Source organism: Xyrauchen texanus, chromosome 38 (assembly GCF_025860055.1).
Source record: "Xyrauchen texanus isolate HMW12.3.18 chromosome 38, RBS_HiC_50CHRs, whole genome shotgun sequence".
NCBI lineage: Eukaryota > Metazoa > Chordata > Actinopteri > Cypriniformes > Catostomidae > Xyrauchen > Xyrauchen texanus.
The window spans coordinates 32,723,647-32,741,302 of record NC_068313.1 but is presented as its reverse complement, the minus strand read 5'-3'; the positions used below and the strand labels follow the sequence as shown (position 1 = coordinate 32,741,302).

The window sequence follows — 17,656 nt, the reverse complement described above, 5'->3', positions numbered from 1 at the left end:
ATCGAGTGACCTTTGAGCAGTAACATATAAACCAGGGGAAGACATATTTCTGTCTGTGATGACGTTTTCAAGCATCGTAAAAAATGTGAACCATCGATGACCTATGCGAAGAACTGTGAAGGGGTGGAGAGTTTCCCTCTCATTTACCTAAATCTCTTCAATCGTCTTATTTATATCTGGGTACTTAAAATCCACCCAGTGACGTTTTGAAATCCAAGATAGAATTTACTGTGTTTAAGGTTGGCTACTTTTGGACGCGCAACACTTTCAGGAACATGTACGATAACTTGACAAACAGCACTTGCATTGATGATTCCGAATGGAAGTCAGATTCATTCCGGCTTCTGGTGTCGGCTGTCGTGTACGGATTGGTGCTGGTCGTGGGTCTGCCACTAAATGCGATATCCCTGTGGATCCTATTGCGCCGGCACGGGCTCCGGTCACCGGGCGCCGTGCTCATGATCAACCTCGCCGCATCGGACCTGCTGCTTGCGCTCTCTTTGCCACTGCGCGTCTACTTTTACGCAACGCTCAATTGGCCGTTTGGAGCGGGCACATGTACCACTGCCATCTTGCTGTTTCGCATCAACATCAGAACGAGCTGCATTTTCATCACTTTAATCAGCGTGGACCGGCTGCTCGCCCTGGTCTTCCCTTTGCGCTCTCGGTCACTGCGCACCTCTGCTTTCGCCTGCAAGTGCAGCTCGCTTGTATGGATCCTCATTACCATCCTATGCATCCCGGAGGGTGTAAATCTCTACAGTGCACTGAAAGCGTGCCATCATCACCACTTGCCCTGTTTCGAGTTCCAAGTAGCCGCCAAGGGCTCACGAATCACCGGGCTCGGACAGGCGATATTTCTGTTGATTCTCCTGGTGGTCAACATCGTATCCACGGTCATGGTCATAGTTGTGCTGAGGAAGCGTCCCAGTGGAGACGCGACAAAAGTTAACAACAAAATGAGCGTGATGCTTATTTTTGTTGTCAACATGTTGGTGTTTATTGTGTTTTTCCTGCCGTTTACATTACAACTCTTGACGTTGAATGATAAAAATAACGGCGAGGTTTTACGCGCGTTTATCTGCCTAGCTAGCATCAATTGCTGTCTGGATCCACTTATTTACTATTTCTCCCTGGACTCTTTCTGGCAGGACAAAGGCAAAATACAAACAGATGCGGCCTCTCAATCGCTCAGCAGGTCCCAGGACAGGTTGTGACTGTTCTCTAAAGGTTGGGGCACTCGATGGAGGCCACACATTACATGTATGTCATTGCATGATAAAATATCAATCCAAAGTAGTATTTATTTTAGAGAAAGACGGCACAGTTTTTAGTTAAACTAAACATTTAACTAAAACAAGACATATTACTGTTAGATATAGCCTACTGTATATATGCTACTTTTCTAAGCTATCTATCTATCTATCTATCTATCTATCTATCTATCTATCTATCTATCTATCTATCTATCTATCTATCTATCTAAACTGGAAATGTCACACATGTCTGGAAAACTCCTGAAAATAATACCATCTCAAAAGTCATGGAAATTTCACTGCTCTGAAAAATAATGTGTCCTCACTCTGATTTACTTCTTCAAAAATATTTTATTGGCTTACACTTGCTTGCAACCTTTCCACCATTAGGTCTTCATCAGTCAAAACTTGTGAACCACAGTGATATGAAAGCACGAAAAGTGTAGGCCAATAAAGTACTTTTGGAGCCATAAATCAGCGTGCAGACACTTACCATTTATGTTGATTGCAACTCAGGTTGGATGTTCATACATTTTTTGCCTTTTTCTTTAATTTCACTGCTCTAAAATAATAAAGCTCTTGTGAATCTCCATTGTGATCAGTTAATGTGAGCCTATTTTTTTAATGTTTCATACTAAATCTATACCCCCACTTCAGAAAAACAGTGTGTTATGTTATGGAGGCCGTTAGACCCTGCAAATTTGGGAGCTTTTCCCACAAATACTCTCTTTTTACATATTGGACAGTTACTTAAAAAGCTTTTCGTTTAGTCACCTTCAACAAAACTGAAAATAACAAATGAATATTTTATCTCAAAATAAATGTGATAATTTCAGGGATTTTTATTAGCTACATACATTTTGCAACATTGAAAAAAATTGTTAATATTAGATCAAACTTCCTCAAAATCAACCTTTAGACTACATGCAATGATCTCATGCACCAGGAACATTTTTCAGTGTGTAGTGACAAGCAGGTGTTTAGGAAAGTGCTGTGGTAGTTTTTGTTGCTATTTAGTGTTTTGGGAGAAACACTATTCAATTTGCTTTTTACCCCAAGAGGACATTTATTCCATTTGTACCCTACATTGTCCAGTAATCTGTGTGCGTTGTAATCTGGAAGATGCTATTTTTAGAACGTTTGCTCATCTGTAATACATTGATTAATTATGATTGAGAATATAAATGAATCTGCTCTTGTTAATTAGATGTTTGTATGCAATAATTTGAACATGATGCTTCCCAGGCAATGATCTCTTTAGCAGATGTCTTGGAGATGTACGTTATGTGGTTGTAGGAAGCCACGTTGTATGCTGCAACCCAAAAAACCTTTTTGTTTGCCACTTCCTGTTACCAAGGTGTGACATTATGTTCTCTTCAAATTAAATGCATACTTGCCATGACCCGCAAACAGATTTTCCTAAAGGGAGGACATTACATTGCAATGTATTTCAATTTTCAGATGCACAGAGGAAATTTACTATTGTTTTTGTGCAGAAATAAATAATTTAACTTTAAAAGCATTGCCCCCCCATGTTCAATTCTAAAAACAATTAAGAGGAACTTGCACTCAGGTACCCCTGACTAAGACACGTGTTGCAACACATTACCATCTGTTTCCGAGAACCTACGTTTCTAGCCCTGTTATATTTATTTAATTTGTTTCTCAGTACAATGGAAATGATGAATGAAGAAGAGAAGATTGAAAATTATGAGAGCCATTTGTCGTCAAAGCACATTAATCTGGGTCACAAAAATGTTTACATTATGTCTGGGGTCCAGTTAATTAATCAATAGGGACCTTCACCCTATTCAATCTTCAATAAGGTACAAGGAATGCTGGCATCATAACATTTGAAGATCAATTCAAACTGTAACAGCTGTCAATGTCTTTATCCTCATCAATACAATAATATTTGTTTGCAGTTGATTTATTAGAAATAGTTCAAAAATGAATCCACATCTTATACATCCACATGTTGTACCAATCACATAGAAGTTAAGCAGAATATCTGAACTGCTCTTTTCCATACAATGAGAGTGGATGGTAATTTATATTGCCAAGTTCCAAAAAGGACATAAACACACCATATAAACAAGACTTTGATTTTTGGGTGAACTATTGTTGAACAGCTTTTCATAAGAAACAATGTTGCTTTGTTACAAACAGTTTACAGTTTATATATTTTAATCTTCACTATAATACTAGTTATCCAGAACACAAAACTTTCAAATGATTGATCAGGTGTTATCAGATAGGTTTGTCACATTAATCAAACATTGATAAAACGGTATAATATGTAATATAATCTTCCATCAACTTGTTACTGTCATCTTTTATTCTTTAAACACAATTAGCTAATTCTGTTCTTTGAACTCCAAGCTCTGAATTTCAAGATTTTTATGTACAGAACAATGTGACATGCTTTAAACCATTTTTATAACCCAAAAAGAGTATTAGTTGGATCTCTTTGAGTAGCAAAGGGTTAGGGTTAAATGACTACAATTAATACAGATTCATATGTGTGTGTGGTGGTGGTGGTCTAAACCACATAACTGGTAAACTGGTAATCAGAAGGTCACTGGTTCGATCCCCACAGCCGCCACCATTGTGTCCTTGAGGCAGGCACTGAACTCCAGGTTGCTCTGGGGGGATTGTCCCTGTAATAAGGGCTCTGTAAGTCGCTTTGGATAAAAGCGTCTGCCAAATGCATGTAAATGTAAAATGTGTGTCAGCAGAAAGCAGCATTGAAAATGTGTTTAGGATAAACTAATAGAAAATAATGTGCTTATAATGTTATCACTAATTAAATGCACCATAAAAAAATCAAGTTGTCTTAAGTAAACACTACTGTACTTGCAATGTCAAGTTTTGGGCTCATAACTCAAATATATACTGTATGTTCATTGAACAAATTTATCTTAAAATGGAACACGAGGGGCATTTAAATAGTTAATACTACCCTTTTGTAGTATAATGTTGTTGTGTTGCAAGTAGTTGATTCGTGTGATGACATGATTAGGGGGATCTATGTCCCCTTTGGTCAAATTGGACCCTGTTCACCTTGTGCATGTGCAACTGAAATACAGGTTTATATGCATTTCAGTGGAGAATCAAATTTATTTAATGACTGACTTAAATTTGAGTCAATTCAACAACAATTATTAAGTAGAAACAACAATATTTGAACAGCAAATCTGAGTTCAGTCTATTTGCATCTAGTTACCTTAACTTAAATAGTTAAGTTAATTCTATATGAACACCAAGTTAATTGAACTTAATTGCACATGTTTTGGAGATGCCATTACCCAATTCAACTGAGGAAACATGTTTACTAAATCAATTAAGTGAAGTCAACTAGTCTAGCCAGTGTCCGTATTCAGAAATGCATTTTAACATTTGTTTAGAAGATATGGGAAAATCAATGTCACTTTGGTGTCAAAGATTTTTATGTGCCATTTTTCAATCTGGACACTGGTGAGTCGTGAGCTAACAACCACAGATGGATTGTGGCGGACGGTAAGAAAATTGTAAAAATTCTTTAAAAAAAAAAACAAATTCTCCACAGTAAAAATAACAGTATACGAGTTTGGAGTGACATGAGTAAATTATTAAATAGTTCAAATTTTTTGGGGAACTATTAGCCCATTAGAATGTGGCTAAAGTGTACAAATATTGTACTTTTTGGGGTCACTCTATATGTCAACAGAAGCAGTTATGCAACTTCAATTGGGTTTCTCATAATTGTGCAATAATTTTTTAACCCAAAAAAGGGTGTTTTCATAAAGATGTGGTTGGCTGAATGGATGAACGCCCATGCTGTCGACGTTTTGAAATAGAAAAAAAAGATGCTCAGCGACAATTAGATTAATTGGTTTATTTGCATGTTTGCATCACCCAACTAAACAAGATCTGGTAACTTCAACACCCACACACATAAACACAAATATATTTAGAGATTGTATACATTAGTCCAGGGCATGAATCTGGCCTAAGGCTTTGTTCATAAGATAAGAAAATACTGAAAATGATGTGTGTGTTCTCTTAAAAAGCATGCAGATAGATACAAAGAGGGGGTGAAAGAAAGAAGGAAAGAGGAAGTGTCACAGGAAGTGATATAATGACATTATAGTGAACTGGATATTGAGATAGTAGAGTATGTGAACATTTATGATAAATGTAATGAGGCATGTGACGCTTTTACTAGCACTAGAATCAGTTAAGTTTTAAGTGCAACCCATATCTGAGTCACGATCCACCAGTTGAGAACAAATGAGTGAAGAGTTTAGATCTAACAGCACACAAATATACAAAAAAGCAAAGAGGAAATTGACAAAGCACAAATAGCCAGCCACATACAGGTACAAGCATGCAGGCATGGGTGTAAACACACATACACTCACACTCTGAGCTTAATTCCCATTTAATCAGATGCTACCATGTTTGGATTTAAGATGCACTCTTTTGAGAATGATCATTATTGCAAATATTCGACACATTTAAGGGAACAGGTGTAATGAAAGAGGGAGAGAGAGAGAAATACAAAAAGAGTGGTCAGAGGTAAAGTGGGTGATTTTCAAAGTGGGTGTGGCTACTGAGACCAACAACTGTGATCTCATCAGAAATGGGAGGAGCAAAGGCACAAGCAGCCTATGGGGTCTCACAAATCACGGTCTCCACCACAAACGTGTTCTCAAAGTGACGGATGCTGTGACAGTTCTGCACCGCACGCCTGTTGATACCTACCAGGAGACAATTTAAAAAATTTCAGACAAAAACAAATCAAGTAAATAAAAATATGATTCACATCAGGAAATATTGTATAAACACTTATAGATTAAAAAAAGTTATCTTTGGAAGTAACTACTTTGAAGTAATGCTCAACCGATATCGATTGATAAATGGGTTTATATTTATAGTTTTTTGGTTTTTATTTTATTTATCAGCATCGAAAGACCATTTGGTCCTTTAGTGTCTTTAAATTCAACTACTTTTAAGTAGTGGTCAACCGATATATTGACCGATCAATCGGTTTATGTTTAGTATTTAAAAAAAAATTTAAGCATCGGATGACAACTTTTCCCATTTGGTCATGAAGTGAATGTGAACGTAACCACTTCAACCACTATATCGACCGATAAATCAGATTATATTTTGTATTTTTTTCATTTTCTTTTTATTTATTTTTTTATCAGCATCGGATGATAACTTTCCCATTTGGTCATTCATTATCTTTGAATGCAAGTACTTTTAAGTAGTGGTCTGTCAATATATGGACCGATAAATAGGTTTATATTTAGAGTTTTATTCATTTATTTTTAATCAGCATTTTAATCAGATAACGTTTTACATTTGGTAATTACTTTTAAGTAGTAGTCATCCGATATCTTGTCAGTTAAATTGGTTCATATTTATTTATTTATTTGAATTACCAGCATTGATGACAACTTTTCCCATTTGGACATTAAGTGTCTACTTTCGGCAATTTAAATCGGTTTATATTTAGTATTTTTTTAATTATGTTTTTAAGTATCAGCATCGGATGAAAACGTTTCCCATTTGGTCGTATATTGTCTTTGAATATAACTATGACCAATAATATACGAAAGATAATTATTATAAAAAAAAATTATTATTATTTTTTTTTTTTTTAATTATCAGCATCGACTGATAACTTTACCATTTGGTCATTTAGTGTCTTTGAATGTAGCTAATTTTAAGTAGTGATCAACCAATATATAGACAAATTAATCCATTTAAATTTACTTATTTTTTTTTTAACTATCAGCATTGGATAATAACTTTTCCCATTAAGTCATTTAGTGTTGCAAACCAGAATTTTGACGGCATCAAGTTGAGTACTGCCTGCTTAGATATGAAGTGGCTATCTGACCATCATATTTCTTATGTACTGTTTAAGGGCAAATTAATTTAGAAGCATAATATCGGCCACACTGCTCTCTAGATTTTGTCATTTCCCATTGAAAAAAGTTTGTCCAATACTTTCAACATTAAAGAGGATGATTTGGTTGTGGTAAGAAAAAAGTGTAAACTTACGACGGCGAGAGGTGCGACGGCGGAGCCTGTACGTATCTTTACCATTACACAGACGGTAAATAAACCGTCCGAGCTGATGCATGTTATTAACACGGCCAGTCACAACCATTTCTTCTTGGACAATGTACGTCTGGGGAAGGTAAGTCCCTTTCTACCAAGAGAGAGAGTAAAAAAAGACAATAACCTCAAATAATAAAAATGATTCAGGTTTGAACTGCCATTATACACAACCACAATGTAAGTACCTTGACGTTGATGAGTAGTTCCCAGAGGTTACGAGGTGGCATTACCACACTGGCATTGAGCTCGATGACATAACACTTGTCTAAGGCGATATCATGGTAGGCCGTCAGACCCTAAAAACCCAAGCACATTCAAGATGTTGCTTTCACTATATTAGTAAAGACATCTCATAAACGTAATATTTTTTTATATGAAGGTGATATTCACTATTCACTAACCCTACAACTAATCCTCACACAAACCTATAGATATCAGTGGATTTAAAGGAAAACATTATAAATGATTTTTATCTAGAGAGGACCAATGAAAATGTCCACGCTATTTTTGTTTTTTTTACATGTTTCGTTATATTAGAAAGGACATTTTGCCTTAAACACAAGCACATCAGCATCTCTTTGCTGAGGACCAGCAGATAAACCACAACTCTGCTGAACTTTCAACAAGGTGTGCGTGACAGAATATGTGGTAGGGGAAATTTTACTTATGTGCAAAAGTGAAACTACTTCATATGTACAGTCAGAAGACATAAGTTTATATACACTTAGGTTGAAGTCATTCAAACTCATTTTTAAACCACTCCACAGATTTAATATTAGCAAAGTATAGTTTGGCAAGTCATTTAGGACATTTAGGAATTTGTGGAAGTCATTTCTCCAACAACTGGTCACAGACAAATTGTTTCACTTTTAATTGACTATATCACAGTGTTTTTTGTGAGTGGTGGTGTAGTGGTCTAAACCACATAACTGGTAAACTGGTAATCAGAAGGTTGCTGGTTCGATCCCCACAGTCACCACCATTGTGTCCTTGAGCAAGGCACTTCACTCCAGGTTGCTCCGGGGGGATTGTCCCTGTAATAAGGGCTCTGTAAGTCGCTTTGGATAAAAGTGTCTGCCAAATGCATAAATGTAAATGTAAATGTTTTAGACAATTAGCTTCTGATAGGAAGTGTACTGAATTGGAGGCGTTCCAGTGGATGTATTTTAAGGCCTACCTTCAAACTTAGTGCTTGACATCATGGGAAAATCAAAAGAAATCTGCAAAGACCTCAGAAAAAAAATTATGGATCTCCACAAGTCTGGTTCATCCTTGGGAGCAATTTCCAAATGCCTGAATGTACCACGTTCATCTGTACAAACAATAGTACGCAAGTATAAACACCATGGGACCACACAGCCATTATACTGCTCAGAAAGGAGACGCATTCTGTCTCCTACAGATTAACGAAGTTTGGGGCGAAAAGTGCAAAACAATCCCAGAACAACAGTAAAGGACCTTGTGAAGATGCTGGAGGAAACAGTATCTATATCCACAGTAAAATGAGTCTTATATCAAAATAACCTGAAAGGCTGTTCAGCAAGGAAGGAGTCACTGCTCCGAAACCACCATAAAAAAGCCAGACTACAGTTTGCATGTTCACATTGGGACAAAGATCATATTTTTGTTTTGATAAATGTCCTCTGGTCTGATGAAACAAAATTTTAACTGTTTGTCCATAATTACCATCATTATGTTTGGAGGAAAAAAGGTAAGGCTTGCAAGCCCAAGAACACTGTTCATGTTGTGGGGGTGCTTTGTTGCAGGAGGGACTGCTGCACTTCACAAAATAGATGGCATCATGAGGAAGAAAAATGATGTGGATATATTGAAGCAACATCTCATGATATCAGCCAGGAGATTAAGCTCATTGCAAATGGGTCTTCCAAATGGACAATGACCCCAACATACCTCCAAAGTTGTGGCAAAATGGCCTAAGGACAACAAAGTCAAGGTATTGGAGTGGCCATCACATAGCCCTGACATCAATCCGATTTGTGGGCGGAACTGAAAAAGCATATGCAAGCAAGGAGGCCTACAAACCTGACTCAGTTACACCAGTTCTGTCTGGAAGAATGGGTAAAAATTCCAGAAACTTGTTGTGAGAAGCTTGTGGAAGGCTACCCAAAATATTTGACCTAAGTTAAACAATTTAAAGGCGATGCTACTAAATACTAACAAAGTGTATGTAAACTTCAGACCCTCTGGGAATGCAATGGGTCAGAATTGTTTTAAGTGCGTTACCCTGTGGAAATCATGAATTATGTCAGCAGGGTCTGTGTTGCTGAAGTCGGGCACAGGCACACTGATTTGCTCATAGTTTTCCTTCAGGTAAATCCCCACGTTTTCCTCCAGCTCGTGAGACCCTCGCAGTGGAGCCGACACAGAGTCCTCATAGACCACACGGCAGTGGAACCGACTTTGATCTGGAACCTGCAAATCCGTCACATAAAGCAACTGCATTATCAACATTATACCATCACATCAGCACATTTGTAGTGATACAGCATCCATAAACCTCAAGTGTAATATCTGCAAAGTGTAGTGCATTTGTTGTAGCATATGTTACGCATGCAACCTGAGGAATGATGTAGTATCGGTAGATATATATTGATGCGTAGATCAGACTGCAGGTGAAGACAATCAGTGCAGTTGTCAGACAGCAGAGTTCACTCAAAGAGGAGCGTTTCCGACCGACAGGCAAGACCAGCTCCTCTTCCACCTACAACACATACACACAACATTGTTTATATATCATTGTGGGGATTATCAACATTTACTCACCCTCATGTCGTGCACTCTCATTGTATTTTCTTTCTTCCGTGAAACAAAATGGAGATGTTAGGCAGAGTGTCCAAGCTTGTTTTCTTTATAATGAAATTAGATGGTGATTCATACTGTCAAAAAAGTACCATAAAAGTATCATAAAAGTAGTCCATACAACTCAAGATTATGAGTTGTATGGACTACTCATACTAATTATATCTTGGTTTTTGTTATATTTTATTTATATTTTGCAATTCTTTATTTTTGTTTGCAAAACTTTCTATTTTTCTCTCGATACTTTATTTTACGTTTGTGATACTTAATTTTTGTTTTTAAAAAAAAAATTTTTTTTGCTCAATACTTTTTTTGTTTTGCAAAACGTTATTTTATTTTGCAATACTTTATATTTTTGCAAATATATGTGGCATGGAATTGATCCCATAGGCAAGTAGTCTCCGGATGCTGATCTCAGAGCTTCCACGCTGGACACCCATTTCTTGCATCTTTACTGAGATCTCATGATATGGCATTCCATTCATAAACATGTCCTCAATAAAAGACATGTATGGTTCGAGTGCCATTTGAACTGGAAAGTTTGACCAACTGGGACCGAACCCTACGCTTTTGGCGCTCAGCGACCTACTCCTTTGAAACTATCCACTGCATGCATGCGAAACAGAATTGAATCCACCGTGGGAAATAGGAAAACAAATAAAGAAAAATAAAGACAACGTATATTCGACCCATTATTTCGTTTTGGTTTCCTTGTTTATTATATTTCCGTTTCGAGCTGAAAGCAATCAAACGAACGAAAATTTTCATATTTGGTTCATACAGAAAAACAGAAAAACAAAACATTGATTCGTTATTTCGTTTTTGGTTTGCCAGATTAAATGGAATAATCGAATGATCGGATGATACACGGACCTTTTAGAATTTATTAATTCAATTTTGTTAAATGTTACACAATTAAATTTTTTTTTTATTTTGTTATAAATGAAATGCCTAAATCTTAAAAATAAGCTAAAATATGTTTTTAAGTGAGGTCTCATCTCATCTGCACATGTGTTTAATTTTAATGTGTAATTTTTAGATGCCTTGCACCAGGTTTGACATCATTGACTGCAACGGCATTGGTTCTCGAGTGTCACTGATCGCGACACAGCAATTTTGAAAAGTGCAACTGCAAATGAGATTTTGGGCTGGGAAAATAGAATATGCATCATATGGACAAATTTTATGTGTCCTTTTTGGAGCTTGGCGGTATAAACCACTATACGCTTCCCTTGCAGGGAAAACGAAGCTAGGGATGTTCAAAACTAATAGTGATATTTCGGTCTTGAATGAAACTTTTTCTTTTAACAAATCTTTTAAGTGAGAGAATCGTTCTCATTTAACTCCATACGCTCTGCATCGGTGGTTTTACATGCCTGTAAAGACTGACTATATCATGAGTCAATAGCATTTGAGTGTGAGCTGTGAGGTAGCATGTCATTGGTTCGACCCGCTGTACGAATGGGTGCAGAAGAGAAGGTAACTTTTCCCAATTCAACAGAGAAATATCTCCCTTTAAGATAGGAGGAAAACCATTCAAGTGCAGTCCCTTAATTCCCTGCCCACCGTCTTAAACGCTACAGCAGAATTCCATGATCTATGGTGTCGAAAGCGGCACTAAGATCAAGAAGGACTAGAATCGCACAATAGCCCAAATCAACCGCCAGCAACAGGTCATTAGTCACTTTGAGGAGGGCAGACTCTGTGCTGTGTTGTGCTCTAAAACCAGATTGAAATGTATCAAAAATACCATTTCCATTTTAAAAAGTAGAGAGCTGATGATAAACAACCTTCTCTAGGATTTTTGATAAAAAGGGCAGTTTTGAAATTAGATGATAATTATTTAATACTGTTAGATCAAGATTGGGCTTTTTAGGAGGAGGTTGCACCACAGCATGTTTAAAACAGGATAGCACGGTACCATTTAGTAAACTTCAGTTAACTATTGACAGTAGACTTAAAATGACAGCATCCAGAACCTGAATAAGGAGGTGAGGGGCAGCAATATCTAGGGAACATTGGGCAGGCTTCATGTGTAGGACTATATCCACTAAGTAAGAAAGTAAAACCAGTTCAAACTTAATTAAGTGGGCTGCTGATGAGGGTGTTAGATATCAGTGGTGTAGTAGTGTCTGAAGAGGTGGGTATACTGTGAATTTATGAAAGACCCAATGATAATGCATAAGTTAAATTTCTCTCTCTCTCTCTCTCTCTCTCTCTCTATATATATATATATATATAGATACATACATATATACACAATTCACTTAACGGTGCTGCGGCATCGCTTTAGTAGATTGAAAAAGTTCAGGGTCAAAAGCCTACTTGTTGTTCTGGCGGCCATACATATCATCACTTATTTCAGGTGAGCATAGGCAAAATCCTAAGAAAGATAGGTGGGCATACACCATATGCATGTGCATGCCCTAGACTAATCTACTGATAGATATGCTTTAATTGTGATTTGATGGGAAACAATTATGATGCTTAAACACTATGCTGAAGTCTCTTGGTAGAATTGTAGACAGCAAATTTTAATTAAAGATATTTAGACTTGTTCTGGTCATGAATGACTGCTTTTGGTTCAATGCAATTACTTAAAAGATGGTAATTTGGCCCCATCTAGAGGCGCAAAGGTGTAACTTGAAGAACTGGTCAATGAACAAATCTTTTGGGTGAATGGAATCAAAAGAACTGGGTCACTAAAATGAATCAAAAATCACCACCACTAAAGACTATACATTTTCATAATCGACTAGTCAGTTGGTTGTTTGAAAGAGTAGTCGACTAGTCTTGTTAAGAATAATGTAGCATACAATTAGGCTCCGTAATGTTAACATTATATTCATGTTAATGCCCAACAGTTTTTGTCTTTTAATGTATTGTTGATGTGGGGCTTTGAAGGCTGAAACAGCAGCGGCGTATTTAATCTCTAAATAAAGTCAAGTCAAGTCAAGTGGTTTTTATTGTCGTTTCAACCATATACAGTTAGTACAGTACACAGCAAAACGAGACAACGTTCCTCCAGGACCATGGTGCTACATAAAAACAACAAAGGACCAACACAGGACCACATGAGACTACACAACAAAATAAAATACCTATATAAAATACCTATATATACCTATATACTATGCCCCCCTCACTAGACCCACTGCAGTTTGCAGTCCTCCTGTTTTCATCAGGAGGACCTCCCACAGGTGCCCACAAAGTAGGTCATTTCTGGTTGTACTGCCTTTGTGGGGACATTTAGTCCAACCAAGAGAGCAAAACCTGACCCACACACACACACACACACACACACACACACACACACAGCAGTAATGAATTCATCACGTCCTAAATAAACCATGCCATTTCCAGTACAATCACCCACACACTGTGAAACGTGCTACAATCTGCACTACATTCACTTTTTCAGCCAAGAATGGATTATTCAGTATGCTCATACTACAGCAGACATTAGTAGATGTGAGATGCTGATAGCCAAAGACTAATAACGCCCACTGTCTTGCAACCCATCTGCAAACTACAAGGTAGTGCCCTAATAATGCCCTAAGTTGGCCTCATTCTTATTGCATACACAAATTTGTTTTGATATCATGGTGGGAACTTCAATTCACTACTGTTGTTTTCATATAAAGCAAATTATACTATGCTGTGACCCAGTGGGTCGCTAGTCTGTTCTGATAGGGTCACAGAAAAAACAATGCTAAATGCAAATAATAAAATGTAACTAATAATATAGTTATGCATAGCAAAATAAACAGGCTTATCAATTTTACGGGAGAAAACAATTTCTGTATCTTTATTGTTGATGTCAAAGCTGTGGGTCCAATCAAACTCAAATATTTTGGCCCAAATGAACTTGACACTTGGTAATATGGCATTAATATAATATTTGTTTCATGTGCTAGGCTTGTATATCAGACTTCTGCTGTTGTTTATACATTTACAAAATTTTCAATTGTTAATGTTTTTGTACATTTTTGGGCAAATGTAGTTCATGGTAGGCTAATATCAATACATTTCAGTGAAGGATATTTTTGTTTACTTCTGTATCATAAACAATTTTGGTACGGTGTTGTTTCACCTCTTGATGTCCAATGTAAATCTGGGTACTGAAACAAAGCCAGTTGAAAACCATAATCAAAAAACAGTATCTAACCCTTACAGACACCTTTTTACATTTTATTTAATACATGATTTTGTCCCTTTATTAAGCTGCTTTTGTAATGGTCAATAATGGGAGGTCATATGGTCCCCACAAAACATCAAAACCTGACCACACACACCTTTTAGTCCCAGGACAAAGCATCTAAAGCTGACAGAAGTCATTTCTCCTCACCGTAGCCATCTGCCATTTTGTCTATGATGGATTTGAGTGTTTGAGTGTGTGTGCATTACATAGACTCAAAAACACATGCTGCACCATGTCACATTTTATCTTCTGCTCCACGTTTGACATAATCCATGCAGTCAATAAAATTAATTAAAAAGGGTTAGATGTTTCAGTCTATTTTATATGCAGTCTGTTTCATCCATGATGTTTACCAAAGCACCACAGCACTTCATAATTAAATGGGAGCAATTTACTGTATTAGCTATTTATTGACATTTAATTTTATATACTGTATCTTTTCAATATACATGCATTACAATTTGACAATAAATGCATAAATATTATACATAGCCTAAATTCCACATTAAATGGCAGAGACAGAAATGTCATGCAATTGACGATGCAGGTGCTGCAGCATCCATGACCTCTTGTTATGAAACCATAAGGTAACACTATTTCCATGCAAAACAGCCATAAATAAATTAACAAGCATTGACGGAGCATCGCCCTAATGACGTGATAGATGGTTTACCACAAATGTTACGTTTCCCTCTAACCCTTTCCTTGTTTCGTTTCAACTGCAAATGTCTTTTGACATGTTCGATGATGCACACGAACAGCGAAACTTACGTGTGGATGCGGTATGAATATTTGAGTTTTATCTCCATTAATCTCTTCTTTATCTGGTTTTTGTCCAGCGATGGGCTGAAAGCTGATCTTCACCATGATGCGGGGAAAATAAACGTTCCTGCCTAACTTTGTACTTTTGGCTTTATGACGTTGGTCTATGTTACAATGCACAGGATAAATGTATTATATATATAAAAATATGTGTATGTGAATAAAAACGCTCTTAAAGTAACAACGCTCGCGACTGGGATAATGCGCGCGACCTAAAATGAGCAAGCGCGCTCATGCTTTGTGCACAGTGTCTTTTATAAACATAGTCTTAAAGCCTTTAATAACGTACTGTGGCGGTAACATGGTGGATTGATGGTATCAGATAGTAATGCCATCGTTCTTCGATATACTGTATATTACCATGTTAAAAAAAAAAATACGTATAATAAAACGCTATTAAAATCACAGTGAAGTGATACGCGCGATCACGTTGATGTCATACCCAGGCATTAGATACCCTAATATCTATACCCAGGTTAGATATAGAGATAAAGGCTATAATTTTCCATATGTAATTTAACCATGGTTTTACTATAGAAACATTCTATTAGCCATGTCTATTGTAACCATTGCTATTTTTATTTTTTATTTGGATATTATGGTAACAAATACTATTGTGAAACTACTATTTTTGTACCACTCCACAGATTTAATTATTAGCAAACTATAGTTTTGGCAAGTCGTTTAGGACATCTACTTTGTGCATGACACAACCATTTTTCCAACAATTGGTCACAGACAGATTGTTTGACTTTTAATTGACTATATCACAATTTCAGTGAGTCAGAAGTTTACAGAAGTTAACTGTGTCTTTAAACAGCTTGGAAAATCCCAGAAAATTATGTCATGCCTTTACAGAATTAGCTTCTGACAGGTGGTGTACTGAATTGGAGGTGTACCTGTGGATGTATTTTAAGGCCTACCTTCAAACTATTTGCCTCTTTGCTTGACATCATGAGAAAATCAAAAGAAATCAGCCAAGAACTCAGAAAACAATTGTGGACCTCCACAAGTCGGGTTCATCCTTGGGAGCAATTTCCAACTGCCTGAAGGTACCACGTTCATCTGTACAAACAATAGTACACAAGTATAAACACCATGGGACCACACAGCCATTATACTGCTCATGAAGTAGATGCATTCTGTCAACTAGAGATGATCGCAATTTGGTGTGAAAAATGCAAATCAAAAAAAAGCAAAGGACCTTGTGAAGATGCTGGAGGAAACAGGTACACAAGTATCTATATAAGACAAGTCCAATATCGATATATATTCTGAAAGGCTGCTCAGCAAGGAAGAAGCCACTGCTCCAAAACTGCCATAAAAAAGCCAGACTACAGTTTGCAAGTGCACATGGGGACAGAGATCTTACTTCTTGGATAAATGTCCTCTGGTCCAATTAAACTTTTTTTAAATTAAAATTTGAACTGTTTGGCCATAATGACCATCGTAATGTTTAGAGAGAAAAAGGGTGAGGCTTGCAAGCCGAAGAACACCATCCAATCCGTAAAGCATGGGCATCATGTTGTGGGGGTGCTTTGTTGCGGGGGTGCTTTGTTGCAGGAGGGACTGCTGCACTTCACAAAATAGATGACATCATGAGGAAGGAAATTGATGTGGAAATAATTTCAAGACATCAGCAACATTTCAAGACATCAGCCAGGAAGTTAAAGCTTACCCAAAGCTTACCTCCAAAATTGTGGCAAAATGGCTTAAGGAAACAAAGTCAAGGTTTTGGAGTGGCCATCACAAAGCCCTGACATCAACCCGATATAACATTTGTGGGCAGAACTGAAAAGGCGTATGCGAGCATGGAGGCCTACAAACCTGATTCAGTTACACCAGTTCTGTCTGGAGGAATGGGCCAAAATTCCAGGAACTATTGTGAGAAGCTTGTGGAAGGCTACCCAAAATATTTGACCAAAGTTTTTTTTGAAATTTTCAAACAATTTAAAGGCAATGCTACCAGACACTCACAAGTGTATGTAAACTTTTGACCCACTGAGAATGTGAAGAAAGAAATAAAAGCTGAAATAAATAATTCTCCACAATTATTCTGACATTTCACATTCTTCAAATAAAGTAGTGATCCTGACTGACCTAAGCCAGGGAATGTTTTCTACGATTAAATGTCTGGAATTATGAAAACCTGAGTTTAAATGTATTTGGCTAAGTTGAACGTAAACCTCTGACTTAAACTGCATATAAATGTGTGTACAAGAGGTGAAGTTTTGAAACACTTGATTGAAATATTTCTCATGATCTTAAAAATCTGTTGATCTGAAGGTGTATGCTTAAATGTTTGAAATTAGTTTTGTAGACAAAAATATAATTGTGCCACGATATTCATTTATTAATTATAAAACACATTTTTTTTATTTTTATTGATGACGTGGACCAAATAATAAAGAAAAGCAGCCAATAAGTGCCCAGCTTAGAT

General features: G+C 36.8%; 2 protein-coding genes across 2 annotated transcripts; one reads left to right on the top strand and one right to left on the bottom strand.

The window, feature by feature from the left end:
- The first annotated feature begins 169 nt into the window (after positions 1 to 169).
- Positions 170 to 1,947, top strand: LOC127631847 (lysophosphatidic acid receptor 4-like). Its single transcript, XM_052110224.1, has one exon. The coding sequence runs from the start codon at positions 276 to 278 to the stop codon at positions 1,215 to 1,217; it is 942 nt and encodes a 313-aa protein (XP_051966184.1). The 5' UTR covers positions 170 to 275; the 3' UTR covers positions 1,218 to 1,947.
- Positions 1,948 to 5,041: 3,094 nt separating this feature from the next.
- On the bottom strand, positions 5,042 to 15,772 carry LOC127631848 (integral membrane protein 2C-like). Its single transcript, XM_052110225.1, has 6 exons — positions 15,166 to 15,772; positions 9,952 to 10,095; positions 9,618 to 9,806; positions 7,559 to 7,669; positions 7,314 to 7,464; positions 5,042 to 5,998 (listed from the first exon to the last, which is right to left on the bottom strand). The coding sequence occupies exons 1-6, from the start codon at positions 15,259 to 15,261 to the stop codon at positions 5,907 to 5,909; spliced, it is 783 nt and encodes a 260-aa protein (XP_051966185.1). The 5' UTR covers positions 15,262 to 15,772; the 3' UTR covers positions 5,042 to 5,906.
- Between the last annotated feature and the right edge of the window lie 1,884 nt (positions 15,773 to 17,656).